Source organism: Oryctolagus cuniculus, chromosome 12 (assembly GCF_964237555.1).
Source record: "Oryctolagus cuniculus chromosome 12, mOryCun1.1, whole genome shotgun sequence".
NCBI classification, from domain to species: domain Eukaryota; kingdom Metazoa; phylum Chordata; class Mammalia; order Lagomorpha; family Leporidae; genus Oryctolagus; species Oryctolagus cuniculus.
In genome coordinates, this window is record NC_091443.1 from 78,515 (window position 1) to 99,390 (window position 20,876).

Here is a 20,876-nt window from a genome sequence, read left to right on the forward strand (position 1 = left end):
CCCTGAACAGTCGATGGGGAGCGGCCCTCGGGCGTGTCCTCCCCTGAACAGTCGGTGGCTGCAGTCCCCTCTTGGTCGGGCTGCCCAGTCCACCCCCTCTCAGGGCCCAGCGCTCTGCCCAGTGGATGTGATGGGGCCAAGAGGTCAGCTGGGTCAGTGCACTCCAGAGCTGGCCTCCCTCGGGGGCTGGCCTCGCAGCTGGGGCCCGGCTTGTGTCCTCCCGTGTGAGTGTGTGTGAGGCCTGGCAGGGGAGGGGTGAGGCTCGCCCTGCGGAGGGTCTCAGAGGCCAGAGGTCTTGGGGACCAGCCGTCCCCCTCCAGCAGGCAGGCCCTTCCCCGGCTGGCCGTGTCCGGGGCACTGAAACCAGATTCCTGGGCCCCTACAAGGCCTGGTGAGCCCGGCTCCCAGAAGATTCTGACGCACGCTCCAGCTGGACATCCGGAGGTGTCGCCGTCAGTCACAGCATCATGGAGCCCCTCCCAGGTGGCTGGCACTTCCCTCTGCTTTTGCCCCCATCAGCCAGTCACAGGTGAAGTGGGCACTCCTGCACTCTCACCTGCCAACATTCAACTGCGCACAGACCTAAAGATTCTGACAGGGGCTGGTGTGGTGTAGCTGGCATCCCATATGGGCAGTGGTTCAAGTCCCCGCTGCTCCACTTCCAATCCAGCTCCTTGCTAGCCTGGGAAAGCAGTGGAAAATGGCCCAGGTGCCTGCCCTGCACCCATGTGGGAGACGCACATGGACATCCAGGCGCTGGCTTCAGCCTGCCTCAGCCCTGGCTTTTGCCACCAGTGGGGAGTGGACCAGCAGATGAAAGCATGCTTGGTCTCCCACTCTCTCCGTATCTCTGTCTTTCAAATAAATAAGTGAATCTTTAAAAAAAAAAATGCTAGCACACTCAAATTCCCACTCAGAGGGTGTGCCCCCTGCCACTCGCAGCCGGGACTTGGGCATCCCCCAACAACACTCGTGGCCAGAACTTGGGCATCCCGTTCCCCACCCCCGCCACTGCCCTGTGCTCACAGCCAGGATTCGGGCATTCCCCCGCTCCCCGCAATGTTCACGGCCAGAACTCGGGTATCCCTCCCCCAAATGCTCAGGCGTCCCCGCCCCAACACTGGCGGCTGAGCACACTCACCCCAGCGGCAGCCTAGGGCGGCAGCTGAGTCATCTGCTTGAGAGCAGGATGCCTAGACGTCACAAAAGCCCGCAGACCCTTGAACCCGTGTGTGAGCAGTTCCTCAGCTTCCACACTAGTTGCAATCTGTGTTTTTTTCTTCCCTCTTGTAAATCCTGGTCCTGGGACTCAGTCTGCTGATTGGTACCTGTCACATAAGCAGTGACGTCACAGAGCTGCACTGCGCATGTGACCACGCCTGTTTCTCTGGAGTTTTTGAGGACACGTCAGTGATGACAGGTGCACATGTCCTGTGTGCTCTCACACTCCACTGAGAGCACAGCACAGCGCAGCACTCGTGGCCACAGCAGCCACTCTGAATAGACGGGGGCACTCCCCCGATGTGGGGGTCACTTGGTCAACTGCCTAAGAGCCCTCCGCAGCACCCGGATCCTGGCTTCCTCTTACATTGAAGAAGGGAAAAGAAATGGATGTGTTCCAAAGTCTTTATTATTATAATTATCATAATCTTTAGTTTCCAAAAATATAAATAGGTGCACGGAACCCTGGTGCCTGCACGGTCCCGGGGATGGGGGTAGGGAAGGGGAGCAGTGCCCCCACCCAGCCCTGCCGAGGTAGACTCCCACCGGCGGCAGAACCAGGTGAGAGGAGAGGAGGAGCCCTGCAGGGGAGCACGACCCCCGATGGCTCACTGGCCCCACTCAGAGGGCACCACCCCCCCGGCTCCTTCTCCAATACATTCAGCTGCGGCTCTGGTCCGGCCCCTGGGCCTCTGCCCCTTCCAGCTCCTTCTGGCCCCTCCTCCCACCTCCCTAGCTCTCCCTGGAGGTGAAATAACCAACATTGCACTGCTCTTGGATAAAGTCAGGAAACAAAAAATAATCTTCTTTATTTAACTTAACCCCTCCCCCTCTCCCCTGTCCCTGCCCTGGTCCCTGGAAAGGCACGACGGGAGATTGTCTCTAACCTCAGTCCGTGGGTTGCGGGAAGTGCTTGGCTTTGGCGTTTGGGGGACAAATTAGATGCAGTTTTGGTGATCTGGGGGTGGGTGGGGTGTGGTGCTTACACGTGTGGGATTTATGTTTTGCTTCTTTAATGGGATTCCATATATGACAAAAAGCGGCAACGAGAGGACATCGTCTGGGTGGGACGCACTCTTAGCCTGGTGGGCTCCTGGGCTCAGCATCCGACTCGACCTGGAGGTCCCCTCAGGGCGCTGAGCTGGCCTGGCTCCTCTGCAGGGTCCGGGAACTCCGCTTCTGCACTCTGCGCTTGTAGGTGGTGGCTGGGGAGAGAGGGTGATGGAAGGGGGTCAGGCCTCACCCCTCCCAGCCCGAGGCTTTCCTGCTGGCTTTCACTGGTCTTCAAACTTCCTTGGGCTACAGAAATTCAGGTTGCTGTTGATAAGGAGGGGGCCAGGCCAGGACGGGTCAGCATTCCGACCTGGGCAGACCCGCACCCACCCCCGAATCAGGGCACAGCTCACGGTGTGTGCAGGTGATCCGTGGCTCCTCCCAGTGCCCACTGGGCTGGCACCGGATGGTGGGCACGTGGCGCTGGGTGAAGCCTTCTGCGCACTGGTACCGAACCAGGGAGTTGATCTCGTACCGGTCCTTCTTCTGTCCAAAGGTCCTGGCGTGCTCCACCACCGGGGGGTCTCCACAGGCCACTGTGGGGCAGGCAGCCTCTTGGTAAGGGCCCCCCTAGGGTCTTCGGTGATGACCGAGGTGGCCCAGAGCCGGGACTGCCCTCAGGAGTGTTTTCATGCAGCTAAGGATCTGGACTCCACTGGTTTGACACCGGGATCGCTCAGCAATTTGGAGCAGCAGGAAAGGAATGTAGGAGGGGCCCTCAGGGGCCGGCGCTGTGGCGCAACGGTAAAGTCGCCGCCTGCATTGCTGGCAACCCATATGGGTGCGGGGTCAAGTCCCGGCTGCTCCACTTCTGATCAGGCCCCTGCAATGGCCTGGGAAAGCAGTGGGAGATGGCCAAGTCCTTGGGCCCCTGCACCTGTGGGAGACCTGGAAGAAGCTCCTGGCTCCTGGCTTCGGATCGGCCCAGTTCCAGCCATTGCGGCCATTTGGGGAGTGAGCTCAGGGATGGAAGACCTCTCTCTCTCTCTGCCTCTCATAACTCTTGTCTTTTAAATAAAATAAATAAATCTTAAAAAAAAAGAGGGGTCCTCCATGGGCAAACACAGGGAGGGAAGGGCTGGGAGAGCCAGCAAACCACTGTGGATTCTTTGTGAAAACACACAGGCTGGGGAGACTGGGACCCAAAAGAGGCCTGCCAGACACAAGGCCACAAGCAGGCGCAAGGGGTGTCCACAGACACGAGTGGTCAGAGCCTGGCAAACCTAACTCTGATGGACTTGGGAACCACAAAGAAAGGGGGGCTTCCAGCCCAGCCGGCCTCGCGGTGACTTCCCACAACCCATGTCAGAGGTGCTGTGTGCAGCGGGGGTCCTGTGCCTGGCCTGTGACGGTCACACACTCCCTGTCCTGGCAGACGGACAGGAGCCAGCTTGCCCTTGCTGCTGGCCTTGCAATGCTGGTGCTGGGCCGGGCCCCCAAGACAAGCAAGGGGACGCCAGCAGCCAAAGACAAGGGGCTCTGGCACCGGCCACACGGCAGGAGCTGCACCCAGAGCCTCCAGCCTCAGCCCCTCCGCTCTGGGTCTCCCGGGGCCTGCGCACCTGTGCCCTTTTTACAGGTGAAGGGTAGGTGGTAATTGCAGGGGACGTCATTCCACTCGCCCTTCTCGTGCCAGATCATCACCACGCAGTCCTCCCCAGTGGCAAAGAAGTTGTCCGGCTGGTTGGGGCGCCAGTTCTCAAATTGCTGTGGATGGGAGAGGAGGGAGTGAGGAGAGGGCAGGCGCCCTGGCTTGTCCGGTCAGGGCTGTCCCAGGTGCTGGAGCCCATGGGCCCCCCAGGACACTGGCCACCCTTCTCAGAAGCTCAGAACCGGCCAGGGTTCACCACCACCACCACCCCACCCCCGCTCATGCGCCAATCACTCTCCTTGTTCCCATAGGCCGGTGGGACTGGATGATAGAATCCCGGCTCTCCAGTCAGGACTCTGCTCTCCAGTCCCCGAGACCTCCCACTTCCTGCTGCCTCAAGGGCTCCACACCCCTCCCAGGCTGCCTCTTCTGGGGAGCCTCCCCCGAGGCCCTCCAGGCTTCATGTAGGCTGCTTTCCACAAGGGGCAGCTCTGAGCACCCACAGACCCTCGTGGTGGGTCCTGCTATCTGTGCCTTTCTCTCCCAGCTTCCCCAGGCCTCCTGAGGTGCCCTGGGCGGTCTCAGAGGCAGAGGGAAAGGAAGCGGATTCCCTGCCCTTGCGATGGCCTGGGCCAGCTGCTGCGTGCCTGGCTGGATGGCACCTCTCTCTGGGGGAGTCTTCATCCCATCCCTCCACTGGGCCGCCAGCAGCACTCACTAGGGGGTGTCCATCCGACCAGCGAAAGTCCCCTTCGATGGTCCTGTCATTCAGGCCGATCCACTGGTAGTCCTGAGCGTTGTCTGGAGAGAAAGGGTGGTGCTGGGCCTCTGCTGGACACCTTAGAGTGTCTAAGCTGGGGGCTTCAGAGAAGGAAGTGGGGCTCCCAGGAGCACACTAGGTCTTTGCAAGGTCTTAGAACATGCGTGTGTGGCTGCCTCCCTGGCTGGCACAGACAGGTGACAGCCACAGGGCCAGTGTGGGGCTGCCTGCATGCAGCCAGAGCCACTGGCCCCAGAGACCTCTGCCTTCTCTCAGGGGACTCAGGCTTTCGGAACCCCTTCCTTCCTTCCCAGGTCCACCCCACGCAGCCTCACGGGCTGACAAGGCCACCGTCCTTGGGCCTGGAGCCTGGTGTACTCACTGTTGACAAACTCCTGCTCCTCCGGGGTGACGATGCTGCTCAGGTGTGACTGCTGCTCCCGACACCGGCCCTCAGCATCCACCCAGGTCTCGCGGTCGGGGAAGTGACGGTAACAGTGGCCCTGGAACTTGGTCCAGCCCTCCTCACAGACCTCCTGGTCTGCAACATAGGCAAGGGTTTGAAGGGGGGCTGGGCCAACTGGGGGTGACTGGCGGTGCCAGTCAAAGGCAGGATTCCTGCACTCACCCCACCGCACATGGCTCGTCCCGGAGGCAGACCTGCAAGGCCTGGTCCCCGGAGCCTCTGAGCAGGCGCCCCCCTCGGGGAAAGGCCAGGGAACGATTCTTTCCCACCCCCCACCAGCTTTCCTCGTGGGGCAGAGTCCGTGAAAAGAGGTGGAAGGTGAGAGGTCCTAAGGTTTGTGGCTCAGAGGCTCCGCAGGACTCCAGGAGGAGCTGCAGAAGCAGGCGAGGGCAGCTGGCGCGGGCAGTGCTGGGCAGAGCCTTGGATGGGAGCAGACAGAGCAGCAGCCAGGAGTCTGCTGTGGGTGAAACTCAGGGTCCCAGGGTCGGCTCTGGTGAGCACCCACGCTGGCCCACAGGGGGCAGTCGGGGGCCCTGGCTTTCTACCCTATTTTGGTGGCAGATGGGAAAAGGGGTAAGTGTCTCTCTCCCTCAGTTCTGGAGAAGGGGCTGGTGTGGAGCTCACAGAGCAGCCTGGGGAACAGCACAGCGATGGCGGGGAGCCTCTCACACAGGTGTGAGGGCCAATCGCAAGTGTCACTTTCTAGCGCTGCCTTTGGCTACCTGGTGCTGGTGTGGCTGAGCTGAGCAGTTCCCTATCAGGCCCTGGTGCTGGTGTGGCTGAGCTGAGTACCTCCCTGCAGGCCCTGGTGCTGGTGTGGCTAGGCTGAGTACCTCCCCACAGGCCCTGGTACTGGTGTGGCTGATCTGAGTACCTCCCCGCAGGCCCTGGTGCTGGTGTGGCTGAGCTGAGCAGTTCCCTACCAGGCCCTGGTGCTGGTGTGGCTAGGCTGAGTAGCTCTGGCCCTGGTGCTGGTGTGGCTGAGCTGAGTACCACCCCGCAGGCCCTGGTGCTGGTGTGGCTGATCTGAGTACCTCCCCGCAGGCCCTGGTGCTGGTGTGGCTAGGCTGAGTAGCTCTGGCCCTGGTGCTGGTGTGGCTAGGCTGAGTAGCTCTGGCCCTGGTGCTGGTATGGCTGAGCTGAGTACCTCCCCACAGGCCCTGGTGCTGGTGTGGCTGATCTGAGTACCACCCCGCAGGCCCTGGTGCTGGTGTGGCTAGGCTGAGTAGCTCTGGCCCTGGTGCTGGTGTGGCTGAGCTGAGTACCACCCCGCAGGCCCTGGTGCTGGTGTGGCTGATCTGAGTACCTCCCCACAGGCCCTGGTGCTGGTGTGGCTAGGCTGAGTAGCTCTGGCCCTGGTGCTGGTGTGGCTAGGCTGAGTAGCTCTGGCCCTGGTGCTGGTGTGGCTGAGCTGAGTACCTCCCCACAGGCCCTGGTGCTGGTGTGGCTGATCTGAGTACCTCCCCACAGGCCCTGGTGCTGGTATAGCTGAGCTGAGTACCTCCCCGCAGGCCCTGGTGCTGGTATAGCTGAGCTGAGTACCTCCCCGCAGGCCCTGGTGCTGGTGTGGTTGAGCTGAGCGGCTTCCCGCAGGCCCTGGTGCTGGTGTGGTTGAGCTGAGCGGCTTCCTGCAGGCCCTGGTGCTGTGGTCAGGCTTCTTTCTTTGTAAGAAAGAGCCGTCGCTGACTGTGCAAAGGGAATTCCGAGACCTTCTCTTCCTCCTTCCCTGAAGGCTCCCCAGGTGGAGAGCTGCCCTCCCTGGCTGAGTGGGGCCATGAACTCGGTGGGCAGCCTCCCCCCAGGCTGCCCCCAAAGTCTGGCTGTCTCAGGAAGGGAGAACCAGTACCTGAGGGGGAGGAGTCCCGTGCTGAAGGGATGGACGCCTGGCAGGGCTGCAGGACAGACAGCGGGAAGAGTGGAGACAGAGGAGAGTGGGAGGCAGCAGCCTGAGAAGAAAGCAGCAGAGCAGTGGCTGAGGCGGCGGCCGTGGGCACCCCTGCTGCCCGTGCCATCCCCAAGGCACGAGGCAAGTGTCTGGAGAGAGGCAGAGGCAGAGAGGGAGCTCAGCACTGCTGAGTCCTGAGCTGCCGCCCAGGGCTGACCTGAGGGCTGGGCAGGCAAAGCTGGCAGGTGCAGGTGTTCTGCTGGGCGTTGTGGGGGGGCATGCAGGGTTGGGGCTCTGGAGAAACAAGCATGGAGGCTGGAAGAAGTGGCAGAGCTAGAGCCACGGCGCATGGCACCACGGGGCAGTGTGGGCTCAGGACGGGGAGGGGAGGTGCCAGGGCCCAGGGCCCAGCTTTGTGGCTGGGCACCATTTCGGTTCCAGCACAGCCCCCATCCCAGGCAGGGAGAGAGCTGTTGTCTGTGTGGGCATTCCAGGCCCTTCTCCCCTGTGGCCAGTGTTTCCCTGTAGAAAAGTCCTTGTAGCTCTGCTCCCCACCCCAGCCAAGACCCCGCGCACTGACTTCTGGGGGCCGTGGGCTGAGGGTGGGAGGCTACAGGGGAGGAAGGATTCCAGGCCTTTTCTTCCAGAAGGCTTAAGCTCCTCCACCAGCCTGTAACTTTGGCAGTGCCTCCAAGGAGCATATAACACAAAACTACCTCCCCACACTGCTGGTACCACAGGGAGTCTTCCTAGTGTCTTGACTTCTGGAAGTTTCTGGGTGTTTACTGAGAGGGACCTAGAGACCCTGCACTCCTCCATTTCTGCATGGACTACGGCTGCCCCCTTTTCTGAGTCGGGATGCCTCTGAGACCCAAGGCTGGGGAGACACTTGGCGAGTGAGCTGGGGGCTACACTGCCCAGGGGCAGAAGCAGAGGCTCCCCCTGCCCTTGCAGCAGCCGTCTCTCTCTGGCTGGCCTGGAGGGTTCCTGGCACAGCTCCCCGAGCAGAGCGGGCAGCCTGGCCCAGGTGCAGAAGCAGAGGCCCCTAAGCAGGCCGTTTCTCTCTGGCCAGCCCCTGGTCTTGCACAAAGTAAAGAGAGCAGCAGTGCGGGCTGGCCTGGCACTGACAGTGATGAGCACGAGGTGACATCCGGGACACAGGAGCTCTCAGGCAGACCAACCATCACGTTTGCCCGAGGAGAAGACAAGGCAACTTGGGCAAGGTGCACAGTGGCTCCCAGGGCTGTGGAGGGTGCCGCAGAGGTTCCACGGGCAGTGCAGCAGACATGTGCCTGTGACCATGCTGGGGAGGTCCACGGCTGTCACTGGGACGAGAACCGACTGCTCCCACCCGTAGCTTCCTTCGAGACAAACACATGGAAGCAGCCCTGTCCTCTGAGCCTGGCGCATGCACTGACCTAAGCTCGGTGCTGTCGCCAGCAGGCGTGTCTGCCCTGGAGAAGATGAGTGCCGTGCACAGGCTGGGCCTGAGGAGGCTTTCAGGAGCAAGAGTGGGAGTCAGTGGGGGCAGACTTGGCAGCTGTGGTCCCGGGGGCCCCTTCCAGGGCCTGTGGTCTGTGGTTAGAAGGGAAGGGTGAAGGAGGAAGGGTACAGCAGTTAGTAACATTAGCTGAAGCCGAGACGGCCGTACCGGTCTCACACAGGTCCCCTCCGTAGCTGGGAAGGCATAAGCATGTGAAAGAGTCGCTGGCATCCACGCAGGTGGCTCCATTCACACAAGGGCTTGAAAGGCACTCATCAATGTCTGCAAGAAACCAAGGGCTGCCATTAGGGTTCCCGCCGGCACCTCCAGCCTCTCCAAGCCCCAGGAGGGGACTGGCTGGTTTTCCTAAGAACTGCTGCCACCGCTGCCATCTTGGAGCCAGACAGGTTTTCTCAGATGTGTGTGATTCTTGATTGGCAAGCACAGAGTGCTGGCGCCGGGTCTCCCAGTGGGGTGAGGGGATCTGGTACTTGTAAGGCCAAAAGCTTGCTGTGAGCACACAGAGTCCTCCCAGAGGTGTTCTCTTGTGACTGAGGAGCCAAAGGTTCTGAACTGGCTGTGAACGTGGTAGCACGTTGGTGAGCGGTCCTTCCTCTGTAGCTGGGGACTGGGGAAGGGGGCAAGGCCGAGCAGGACCAGAAAGAACGGCAGTGCCCTGCAGAGCACAGACCCACAGACAACGGCGCCCGGGCGTTCCCGGGAGACTCGGTAACTGCCTCCTTATCTGCAGCACGTACGGTTCTACGGTGTCTCGTAAAGATGAAGCCAGCATCTCTCTTGGGAAAAGGTCAGACACCGTGCCCAGTGTTTCCCCAGAACGTGGATCTCTTTGCGGAGTCACAGTTTCTAAAGGGGCTCCATCCCATGCAGAGGGGGACAGCACTGGAGGCTGGCGCGCTGCCCCCGCCCAGGAAAGCGCACTTCCCCTCGGATGCAGGCAGGCTCCCATCAGCATGTTCTCAGGGGCATCTGTCTTCCCTTCTGTGCTCCTGGCCCCACGACGTTCTTCCCGATCTCTACGTAGGACTTGAGTTAGTCACCGGCCTGTACTTCAACTTCTCATCAGTTATGCAACGTAACAAATGAGATCAAATTGGTTCTTTCCGAGCAGCTCTGGAAATTCCTCCTGCTCTCTTCCTATTCCACTCCCACGGCTCCTGCTGGCTGTTGCTGCATCTCCTCCCCTGGGAACGTGACAGTCATGGTACAGCTCCTCCTGCCAGTCAACAGGGCTCTGCCACCTGACGTGGCCGCTGTGCTGGTAGCTGTCAGCTTCGATGACGCGTCCATGGTCCTCCCCAACCGAGCAGCCGAGTTCTGTGCTCCTGAACACATGCCAGGAGTTAGTCCTCGCCTCCCACAAGCGCACGCCAGATCTTACAGCCAGTCCTGGGCAGCGGGCACAGCGGATGTCTTCTGGACCAGGGCTGGGCTTATGCAGTGGGAGGCTTCTTGCTTATCTGACCATGTCCTTAACACCTCAGAGAGCACACACCGCGGATTAGAAACCAACAGTTCCAAGGGTGGAACTGTTCCAAGCAAAACCAAAATGCATGAGGAACTGACTGAAATCCCAGCATGCACTTGATTCCCAGCATGCAGCAGGACTCCCGGCAGCAGCAGTGGCAGCAAAAATAGATCAGGCCAGTGTGCAGGGTGGAAGCCGGGCTTCCGTGCTCCGTTGTCCATTAGTCATTGCAGGAGTGGGAAGCACTGGGCAAAGGCAGTCAAGCAAACGTAGGCGCTGAAGCAGTCGTACAGAGCAGGGCACAGGAGTGGCCTCTGGGGGAAGAGCCAGACACCAGGCTCCCAGCTGTCCCAGACGCTTACTGCACCCCCATTCCCAGGCTGCCAGGGGCCCCAGGAGGCAGTATCCCTCCCCTTCTGTGCTTGTCCAGGGTACACAGCTGAGAGTGCAGCAGGGGCCAATCCTGGGCTCAAAAGTCTTTCCTGCAGGGCCCTGGGCTCAAAGGTGAGGAGAGGAAGCCCGAGGGCCAGGAGAGGCTGAGTCAGCGCTTCTACAGCAGGGGGTACAGCTGGGGCCCTGGGGGTCCTGCTCACCAGGGATGCGCTCCCGCCCTGCCTCATCCCCTCTGCTTCCTGTGAAAGGCAGTTCGGGTATCTCTGGGCTTCTGGAACCAAGGGAAGTGTCACTGCTGTGAGTGCAGAGTGTGAACCCCAGGCCAGGTGCTCACAGGGAGGGAGAGAAGGGCGCCGGGCCTGGGCAGACTCCGTGAAGGAGGAACACAAAGGCAAGGAAGCAGTAACTGTCAAGAACCCCTCCAGCCAGATGTCAGCTCCCACAGCCCAGGGGCAGGGAGCTGCTGTCAGTTACAGGGGCAGAACCGAGCCAGTGCCTGGCCCACGCTGGTCAGTAGGGGAGACAGAGCAGAGATGGAGGGGAGAGTCGGGAGTGAGTCTGAAGCCGGCTTCTGCCCCATGTGGAGGAAGAGACTCGGGGGTCCTCCACGCTCAGCTGCTGCACCAGCTAGTCTCCCTCATCACCACTGGAGGTGCTCGGGGGGTTCCCTGGTCCTCTCCACACTCCCACAAGCAAAAGAGAGAGCTTGTTTCTGAGCCGGCCTCTGCAAGCCTCCGACTCTGGGGAGGAAGCCCTCTGAGCATCCAGTGAAGGCGAGGGGAGCAGAGATCTTGCCGATAATCACGAGGCCCCCACCTTGAATGGGTCATGCGCGATTTCTGCCTGGGTCAGGGCCCAGGACCTGCAAGGCTCCTGGCAGGTATGAAAATAGAAAACTCTGTGACAGCAGACCTTAACGATATTCAAGTCAAGGGCTTGCCCTGCACAAAGACTCTGATACCAGGAGGTCAGGGACAGCCTGTGCACCTGTGCACTGACCGTGGACACAGCTTTCCTGGAAGAGGACAGGGGACAATCCCCAGGGGAAGACCCCTCAGCTCCATAGATGCTCCGTCCTCTGCACAGACTCAGGGTCCATCAGGACAGACCTGCGTGTGGCTCCTGGGCTGCACAGTTGAGAACAGGACTTAAGAGCACCCAGACTGGGGCCGGCAATGTGGCGCAGCAGGTAAAGCCACTGCCTGCGAGGCCGGCATCCCATGTGGGCACAGGTTTGAGTCCCAGATGCTCCACTTCAGATCCACCTCTCTGCTAATGCTCCTGGGAAGGCAGTAGAGGATGGCCCAAATCCTTGGGCCTCTACACCCATCTGGGAGACCTGGAAGAATCTCCCGGCTCCTGGCTTCAGACTGGCCCAGCTCCACCCATTTTAGTCATTTGGGGAGTGAACCAGCAGATGGAAGACCTCTCTCTCTCTGTCTCTCCCTGTCTCTAACTCTGAATTTCAAATAAATATATCTTTTTTTTAAAAAAACCTGACCAGTTCCAGTTAGTTTCTAGAATATGCTTCATTAAGTTAAAAAGTGTGTGATCATTGTTTATACTATTTCAAGTCTTTCATATTTTAAAGGTTGGTCTTGAAGGCACCCTGAATATCCTCCTTGCTAAATCTGCCTGTGGACTTTCTCTGTCAAGTCAAGGTGTAGCTTGTATTTTCACTTGCAAGCCTCTATTGCCACTGGCTTCGAAAGCATTTCTCTCCCAGGGAGTAGTTCAGCTCCTCTAGAGCTCCAACTCTAGTGAGTGAGAAGCAGCAGAAAGAGGTGGCCACACAGCCCTGGGACCACCGGAGGCTGGCGGGGCCTGGGCCAGGACCACGGTTCCAACCTCGCTGCATGCAGGAATCACTGGGGCAGCTGAAGCAAAACGAAACGAAATGAAACACTTCTTTTTCTCTCTCTCTCTCTCTTTTTTCTTTTCTTTTCTTTTCTTTCTTTCTTTTTTTTTTTTTACAGGCAGAGTGGACAGTGAGAGAGAGAGACAGAGAGACAGGTCTTCCTTTGCCGTTGGTTCACCCCCCAGTGGCCACTGCAGCCGGCACGCTGTGGCACCACGCTGATCCAAAGCCAGGAGCCAGGTGCTTCTCCTGGTCTCCCATGGGGTGCAGGGCCCAAGGACCTGGGCCATCCTCCACTGCCTTCCCGGGCCACAGCAGAGAGCTGGCCTGGACGAGGAGCTACCGGGACAGAATCCGGCGTCCCGACCAGGACTAGAACCTGGGGTGCCGGAACTGCAGATGGAGGATTAGCCTATTGAGCCATGGTGCCGGCCACAAAACACTTTTCAAAGCATCCCGGATGGTTCTAGGCTGAATCGGAACCCCAGGGCCCGGTGCTGCTGCTGCTGCCACAGGTGAGGAACAGAGCAGTCGTGCCTGGGAAACCACACAGTCTGGATGTTCACTCAACAGTTATTCTGAAGTCCAAAGTACTGATTAATAACTTATCATGAGGCCAGCGCCGCAACTCACTAGGCTAATCCTCCACCTGTGGCGCCGGCACCCCGGGTTCTAGTCCCGGTTGGGGCACTGGTTCTGTCCCGGTTGCTCCTCTTCGTCCAGCTCTCTGCTGTGGCCCGGGAAGGCAGTGGAGGGTGGCCCAAGTGCTTGGGCCCTGCACCTGCATAGGAGACCAGGAGGAAGCACCTGGCTCCTGGCTTCGGATCCGCACAGCGCCGGCTATAGCGGCCAGTTGGGGGAGGGGGGTGAAACAATGGAAGGAAGACCTTTCTCTCTGTCTCTCTTTCGAGTTAGAACTCTGCCAGTGGAAAAAAAAAAAGAAAAGAAATATTAAAAAAAAAAATTATCATGAAATTGTTTATGGATACTGACTGAACAAGATGAGAGCAACCGTCAGATGTTTTCTTTCTAAACTAAATACAGCCTCTAACCTCTTACAAGGTGGAACTTTTCCCCTGAGGAGTCAAACACTGCCTCCGGACCATGCTGTGTTCCCTGCCCACAGCCACTGGAGGACACAGGTCCCAGTCTGACAACCTGTGGTTCCCGGCTCCAGCACCAGAAGCAACAGGTGCTTGTGCAGAACAGGCACGGCCCGAGCTGCTGCTGTAAGCATCGGAACCACGAGCTGAGTGAACCTGGGAGCCCAGGCTTGGGCGGGGCTGGTCCCTATCGCCGGCTCCTCAGCCACACGGGGGCGGGAGACCCCCACGGCGGGTGGGACCCGCTTGTTACATGGCTCTTCCAGCCAGGTGCTCTCCACAGGTGATCTTAACCTCACACCAGTAGTTCTCAGCCCTGGCTGCACATGGGAGCCTCCTGGGAGTCGTGAAAACCCAGGGCCAAGGCCATGGAACCATTCCAATCAGAACAGGAGGGTGGGTGTAAAGCTGAGAACCGCCACCCTGGGTCCTCGTACACGGACAAGGAAAGTGACGGCTGGACTGAGCGATGAGCGACACCTGCTCCTGGGGACGACCCCCACGCCAGCTCTGCAGAGTCTGGCTGCAGCTCTCTGAGACCAGCGCAAGCGTAAAAGAAATCAGTGAGGACATCGTGTCTTGATCCAGTCCACGGATCAAGATGAGTGACAGGGGTCAGGGCGAGTGCTCGGCCCCTCTGCTCAAATGGAGGTGACCACCAGGCTGTCCCAGAGGTATCTGGGAAGGAACTGTGGGAAAGAAGCCTTTGGAAATCCACCTGGTCACAGAGAGGCAGTCCCCAGCACAGCACAGTTCAGGCCACTGTCATCACTTGAGTAAGGTCGGGGTTCCAAGGACATGAGTTTTGCTATAACTTCTGACACCAGAGTCACACCTCTGCCTCAAGTACCAGGTGGAGAAGGAGTTGCCCATCTGGGGGGTACAGGAGAATTGGGGTTATAGTCCCCGAGTCAGCATGACCCCTGGAGACATTGCTCCTGGCCACGAACCCAGGGCCTTCCTGGGTCCCAGCCCCCGTATGTGGGCGGCCACCTCCCCTCACAGCTGGTCACTTATACACATGTGGCACTAGAGAGGCTATGCAAGGGTGTACACACACCCAGGGCCCTTCCTGGTAGACAGCAGAAAGGCTACAGAGGGCAGATGCCCACAGGGCCCACCTCAACACAGGGGCTTCCCCAGGATTCATTTCTTTCAGTTTTTCCATTTGTCCTGGGAATCAGGTCCTTTCCTGAAAGATCTTGGGCCTTGAATTCTGGATTTAGGAGCTGTGGATAAGGGCCCTGGGTGGTGGAGAGACCTAACCCAAGACTATGAGCTTGGAGGAAAGTGGCAACTCCTTCCTTGGGAGGACCTCCAGGCTCCTCACCTACCCAAAAGGGTCCTGGGCTGAGGCTAAGGACAAACAGGCTCCAGAGGGTTGGTGCCCAGGGACTCTGCTGTGGGCTCACGACTTCCACCCCAACACCGCTCCTCCCCCCGCCTCTCCACCTTTCCCCACTTCCTCTCCTCCCAGTCTCCTGCCCCTCTCCTCCCACCTCTCCCCTGCCTCTCCTCCTCCCTCTCCCTCACCTCTTCCCCCACTTCTCCCTCTTCTCCTCCCCCTCTCCTCCCCCCTCTTCCCCACCTCTCCCTGCCTCTCCTCCCCCCCACCTCTCCTTTCCACCTCTCCCCCACCCCCGCCTCTCCTCTCAGCCTCCGCTGAGCTCTGCCACTTCCTCCTGCTGTACTCCAGCCAGTGCCCCCACCCTCACACCTCATGGCCCACGAGGGACTTACCTATGTCACAGTACTCGCCAGTGTGGCCAGGGGGGCACAGGCATGTGACGCGTCCCTCTGTCTCCTGGCAGGTTCCAGGGCCACAGGGCTCTTCAGCACAGGACCTGGGGGCTGTGACCCCAGGGAAGAGGTTGAGCATCAAGACCCCAGCAGCCTGGGGGCGGCTGCAGCAGGAGGTTCCCACACTCCCCTGTGAGGCTGGCTTTGGGTCAGCCTGTCTCTGAGGACTCAGTCCCTCCTTGGCTCCTGGCCTCCAGCACTGGGCGGGGGAGTCCGCCTGTGAAAGCTCTCCCAGCCCAGAGACAGGTGCAAGGGGTCCCAAAGCCAAGAGCAATGGGAAAGCAGCAACTGCCTGCAATTGTGTTGCAGTGAGACAGTGACAATACGACAGGGGTCCCTGTAGACTCAGGGTCTGAATCAGGACATGGCCACGGTGACCCTTTGCAGCTCCTTGCACTGTGCAGACCTCAACTGCAGAGTGAACAGTGGGTTCCCGCTCCCCAGGGTGCACCAGCAGGGTTCTAATGCTGCCTACACTGGCACCCTCTCCCTCCTTGTGCAAAGCACAGATGGTTGGATCCACACAAAAACGCTCCTGTGTGGGAGTCCACTGGAATGACAGCAATCACTCATCTTTGCAAGCGCACCATGTGCGAGGGGTGATGCTGAGTGCCTGCGTTTACGCTCTGCTGACCCTTCTTAGCTCCCCTGCAACTACAGGCTCAAAGAGGCTAAGAATTTTGCCTGAGGCTGCACAGCCTCCCACTGCACTACAGCTGCCTGTAGGCTGAATTTACCAAAGCACCTTAGAGTAAACGCGTCCCAACAATACCTGCTGTGGTTGGCCCTGGTTCACCTGGCGTGTCTGCAGAGGCTGGAGAGGCGGCTGTTCCAGCTGTGTCTTCTCCTGAGTACGAGGGGCTTGAGGACTTGGTCTCCGGCCACATCTCTGCAGGACGCTGGCTGTGCTGGATCCACTCGGCCTCTGGGACATTGGTGACAACATCCACCGGTACCGGCGTGCGGCCAGATAGGTCTCCACTGACTTCAGCTCTGTCCTCAGAAGCTGCGGGAGTGGCCAGAGGCAGGCCTGATGTCTCTGTACCTATTTCGTAGCTGGTGGTAGACTCTCCACTCACTTCTGGGGATGCTGAGCCCTCCCTGGGGCCTTGCTGAGAGGCCAGAGAGCTGCTGCTCACCTCCAGGCCCGAGGCTCCCTCACCAGCAGCTTCTCGGAAAACAGAGGTGATTTCACCAGAATCAGGGGACCCAGAGGCTTCTCCACTGGCGTCAGGTGCAGCAGCTGCCTTCGTCCCAGGCTCAGCATAGGCAGATGTCTCGCCGTGGGATTCTGGGACGGAGGATGCTTCTAGTCCAGACCCAGGGAAGGCTGGTGCAGCTCCACTCGTGTCCCCAGATGCAAGGGCTTCTCCACTGGACTCAAAAAGCTTTGGGACGTGGGTCATAGGGGGTCCTTGGCCAAGTTCTTGAGAAACAGTTGGTCGAGTAACACCCTCCATGAACTCAGAAGTGACTAAAGTAACTTCTGGCAGTCCTGAGATGTCCCCACTGGAGCTTGTGGCTGCAGAGGCTTCTCCACTCACATCAGGGGTGCTGGGAAAGTCCCCACTAAAATACGGGGTGCGTGGTGGCTCCCCACTGGGTTCCACCAGCCCAGACTGTAGCCCACTTGGGTCCAGAAATCCAGAATGGGCTCCAGACACATCCGGCAATCCAGAGTGCACACCGCTGAGTTCCAAAATGTCTGAGGGCCCTTCTGCTTCTTGGGCTGTTGGGGCCTGGGTTACGGATTCTACCAAAGTTCTGTCTACTAGAGAAACAGTGGGGAAACCAGACGGAAGTCCACTGCTGTCAAACACTCCTGAGGGCAGGCCACTCGTGATCTCAGTCCCAGAAGCTTCTCCACTGACCTCAGCTACTCCACTTGGTGAGCCACTGACTTCCGGAGCCAAGGACGTAAACCCACTTGAGTCAATTGTTCCAGAAGACTGTCCACTGACATCAATGGTCTCAGGCGTGCCTGACAACCCTGTCTCCCCAGAAGGGAAGCCACTGAATTCCACAGACCCTAAGCCTTCTTCTTCTCTCAGTGTAGTAGGTGTCACTTCGACCACACTGGTGTCCACAAAGGCAATGCCAGAAGATTCACCACTACCACTTGTGGCTCCAGAAACCAGGTCAGGGATTCTGTGTGTCGTCCCGCTGAATTCTGGCAGACCAGATGGCTGCCCACTGGGCTCTCCACTCAGATCAGTTATGCCGAATGGTGGACCACTCCCAAAAAGAACTCCAGATGCTTCTCCACTGAGATCCGGCTGTCCAGAGGACAATCCACTGACCTCGGTCACTCCAAATGCTTCCCCACTGGTGTCGGGGAACCCTGATGGCTGTCCTCTAACAATGAGTCCAGATGCCTCCCCGCCAACGTCAGCTTCACCACTAATATCAGCTCCACTGGTGCCCCCACTAACGTCCAGCTCACTGGAGGGAAGTCCAGATATTTCCCCTGCACCGCTGATGCCAATGGTCCCCCTCCCTTCCAGTTCATGTGCAGTGGTGGCTGTGACCACTTCCACCAATGGAGTATCTACCAGGGAGACAGTTGGGAACCCAGATGGAAGCCCACTAAAGTCAGGCAGGCCGGAGGAGGGGCCACTTCCCAGGTCGACCTCGGAGTACTCTCCACTATATCCCGAGGGAAGGCCACTTGTTTCTGGAATTTGCCCACTTCCTAGAGTTCCGCCAAAGTCCAAAGCTCCAGATGCAGATCCCACCAAGCCATCTTTTCCAGAAGACAACCCACTGAGGTCCCCAACTCCAGAAGTTAAGGTCTCTAGATCTTCCCTTCCAGGAGGGAGCCCACTGAGGTCCCCAACTCCTGAGGCAAAAGTCTCTGGAATCTCTGCTCCAGAAGGAAGCCCACTGAGGTCAGTCCCAACCCCTGAGGCAGATGTTTCTAGAATCTCTGCTCCAGAAGGAAGCCCACTGAGGTCAGTCCCAACCCCTGAGGCAGATGTTTCTAGAATCTCTGCTCCAGAAGGAAGCCCACTGAGGTCAGTCCCAACTCCTGAGGCAGATGTTTCTAGAATGTCTCCCCCAGAAGGAAGCCCACTGAGGTCAGTCCCAACTCCTGAGGCAGATGTTTCTAGAATGTCTCCCCCAGAAGGAAGCCCACTGAGGTCAGTCCCAACTCCTGAGGCAGATGTTTCTAGAATCTCTGCTCCAGAAGGAAGCCCACTGAGGTCAGTCCCAACTCCTGAGGCAGATGTTTCTAGAATCTCTGCTCCAGAAGGAAGCCCACTGAGGTCAGTCCCAACCCCTGAGGCAGATGTTTCTAGAATCTCTGCTCCAGAAGGAAGCCCACTGAGGTCAGTCCCAACTCCTGAGGCAGATGTTTCTGGAATCTCTGCTCCAGAAGGAAGCCCACTGAGGTCAGTCCCAACTCCTGAGGCAGATGTTTCTAGAATCTCTGCTCCAGAAGGAAGCCCACTGAGGTCAGTCCCAACCCCTGAGGCAGATGTTTCTAGAATGTCTCCCCCAGAAGGAAGCCCACTGAGGTCAGTCCCAACTCCTGAGGCAAAAGTCTCTGGAATCTCTGCTCCAGAAGGAAGCCCACTGAGGTCAGTCCCAACCCCTGAGGCAGATGTTTCTAGAATCTCTGCTCCAGAAGGAAGCCCACTGAGGTCAGTCCCAACTCCTGAGGCAAAAGTCTCTGGAATCTCTGCTCCAGAAGGAAGCCCACTGAGGTCAGTCCCAACCCCTGAGGCAGATGTTTCTAGAATCTCTGCTCCAGAAGGAAGCCCACTGAGGTCAGTCCCAACTCCTGAGGCAAAAGTCTCTGGAATCTCTGCTCCAGAAGGAAGCCCACTGAGGTCAGTCCCAACTCCTGAGGCAGATGTTTCTAGAATCTCTGCTCCAGAAGGAAGCCCACTGAGGTCAGTCCCAACCCCTGAGGCAGATGTTTCTAGAATGTCTCCCCCAGAAGGAAGCCCACTGAGGTCAGTCCCAACTCCTGAGGCAAAAGTCTCTGGAATCTCTCCTCCAGAAGGAAGCCCACTGAGGTCAGTCCCAACCCCTGAGGCAAAAGTCTCTGGAATCTCTGCTCCAGAAGGAAGCCCACTGAGGTCAGTCCCAACTCCTGAGGCAAAAGTCTCTGGAATCTCTCCTCCAGAAGGAAGCCCACTGAGGTCAGTCCCAACTCCTGAGGCAGATGTTTCTAGAATCTCTGCTCCAGAAGGAAGCCCACTGAGGTCAGTCCCAACTCCTGAAGCAAAAGTCTCTGGAATCTCTGCTCCAGAAGGAAGCCCACTGAGGTCAGTCCCAACTCCTGAGGCAAAAGTCTCTGGAATCTCTCCTCCAGAAGGAAGCCCACTGAGGTCAGTCCCAACTCCTGAGGCAGATGTTTCTAGAATCTCTGCTCCAGAAGGAAGCCCACTGAGGTCAGTCCCAACTCCTGAAGCAAAAGTCTCTGGAATCTCTGCCCCAGAAGGAAGCCCACTGAGGTCAGTCCCAACCCCTGAGGCAGAAGTCTCTGGAATCTCTGCCCCAGAGGTCACCCCACCAACCTCAGTAGAGCTGGACCACTGAATTCTGTCTTCATCACCTGAGGCCAGTCCACTTCCAATAGGCAGGCCTGATCCCACTGTGGGGGTGAGACTGCCAGAGTCCAGCTCTCCAGAGGGCAAGCCACTTGCACTGCCCCCCAGGGGCTGCCCAGTGGGGCCAAAGAGTCCCGAAGCTTCTCCACTGCTTGTGAGGTCTCCACTGATGTCGGGGGGCACAGACGTCACTCCAAGACCTGGCAGCTCAGTCTCCCTGGCCACCAGCGATGAGGGTGTGTACGGCCCCTCGGAGGCAGAAGGCATTGCGGCTGTGGAAAGACCTTCCGTGGTCCCCTCGGCTGCCGTGCCAGTGGGAGGCCACGTGGGAGGGATCCCTGAAAAACGGAAGAAGGAAGACCAGGTGTGCATTTGTTAACTCTGCCCCGTTTTAAGCTAATCTAAAGCAGCTGGACTCCATTCCTTCGACAGTAAAACTTCTCTCTCAGGTGCTCAGCTGTGTGTCGACTTGTTCTACTGGAACTGTGTAATGTCTTGGGAAGGCAGGGAGGGCAGAGGGGCTCCCCCAGGACCCTCAGGGCTGCAGGCTACATTGGCTGCGCCTGGTGAGGCTGGAGGTGGGGGCCTAGCTGCCACCTAGGACAACCAGGGCGACCCTCCAAGTCCTTCCACGCTATCGGATTTCCAAAGGGTGGGGCGGCTGAGAGAGAAGCAAATTCCCAGCCTGAGGCAGAAACTCTGCTGGGGCCAGGACCCCGTGTCCCCTCAAGTCCTCGGGTAATACTGGTGCCGGCCAGAGTGTGGGGACCCTGGATCTCAACCCATCCCTGTGAGGTGGGCAGTGGCAGGGGGTGCTGTTTGTAAACCATTCTGATGCCCTGTTACAGAAGACTTAAAAACAGAGGAAAAAGCAAGCCCCACCACTTTAAATAATCGCTGCTATGTGATCTTCTATCCGTCTTGCTTTCCTGGGCGTTTAACAATACCCAAGCTGAGTGTCGAACCTCGCATGTACCCTGGGCCTTATTTTCCCAGGTGAGCACCTGAGCACTGAGGTGTAGGGAGGGAAGAAGCCTGGAAAAGCACTTTTCACTTTGATCATGGAGTGCACCCACCACACGGGGTCTCCAGGAAGTTCACAGAAAATGCATATTATGAAAAAAAATTGTGTGTGAATTTCAAATACTTTGGCACCAGAAAAAAATTAACTTTTAATTCCATTTCCCCGCAAGCTTCAAAACTTCATTTATTTGT

General features: G+C 58.6%; 1 protein-coding gene across 6 annotated transcripts in view; it reads right to left on the reverse strand.

Moving 5' to 3' along the window:
* Positions 1-1,997: 1,997 nt before the first annotated feature.
* ACAN (aggrecan) overlaps positions 1,998-20,876 on the reverse strand; it is a 49,467-nt gene continuing 30,588 nt past the window's right edge. The window contains exons 12-19 of one of the 6 annotated variants that reach the window (XM_051839801.2): positions 15,899-19,999; positions 15,043-15,153; positions 8,628-8,741; positions 5,008-5,166; positions 4,584-4,666; positions 3,837-3,981; positions 2,628-2,810; positions 1,998-2,426 (exon numbers count right to left, since the gene is read on the reverse strand). In XM_051839801.2, the coding sequence (XP_051695761.2) occupies positions 2,350-2,426; positions 2,628-2,810; positions 3,837-3,981; positions 4,584-4,666; positions 5,008-5,166; positions 8,628-8,741; positions 15,043-15,153; positions 15,899-19,999 (4,973 nt within the window). In that variant the 3' untranslated portion in view covers positions 1,998-2,349. Of the gene's footprint in view, positions 2,427-2,627; positions 2,811-3,836; positions 3,982-4,583; positions 4,667-5,007; positions 5,167-6,937; positions 7,038-8,627; positions 8,742-9,106; positions 10,263-15,042; positions 15,154-15,874; positions 20,000-20,876 lie in introns of those variants that run through there. The other 5 variants (XM_051839800.2, XM_051839812.2, XM_051839807.2 and 2 more) reach the window with 5 other exon arrangements.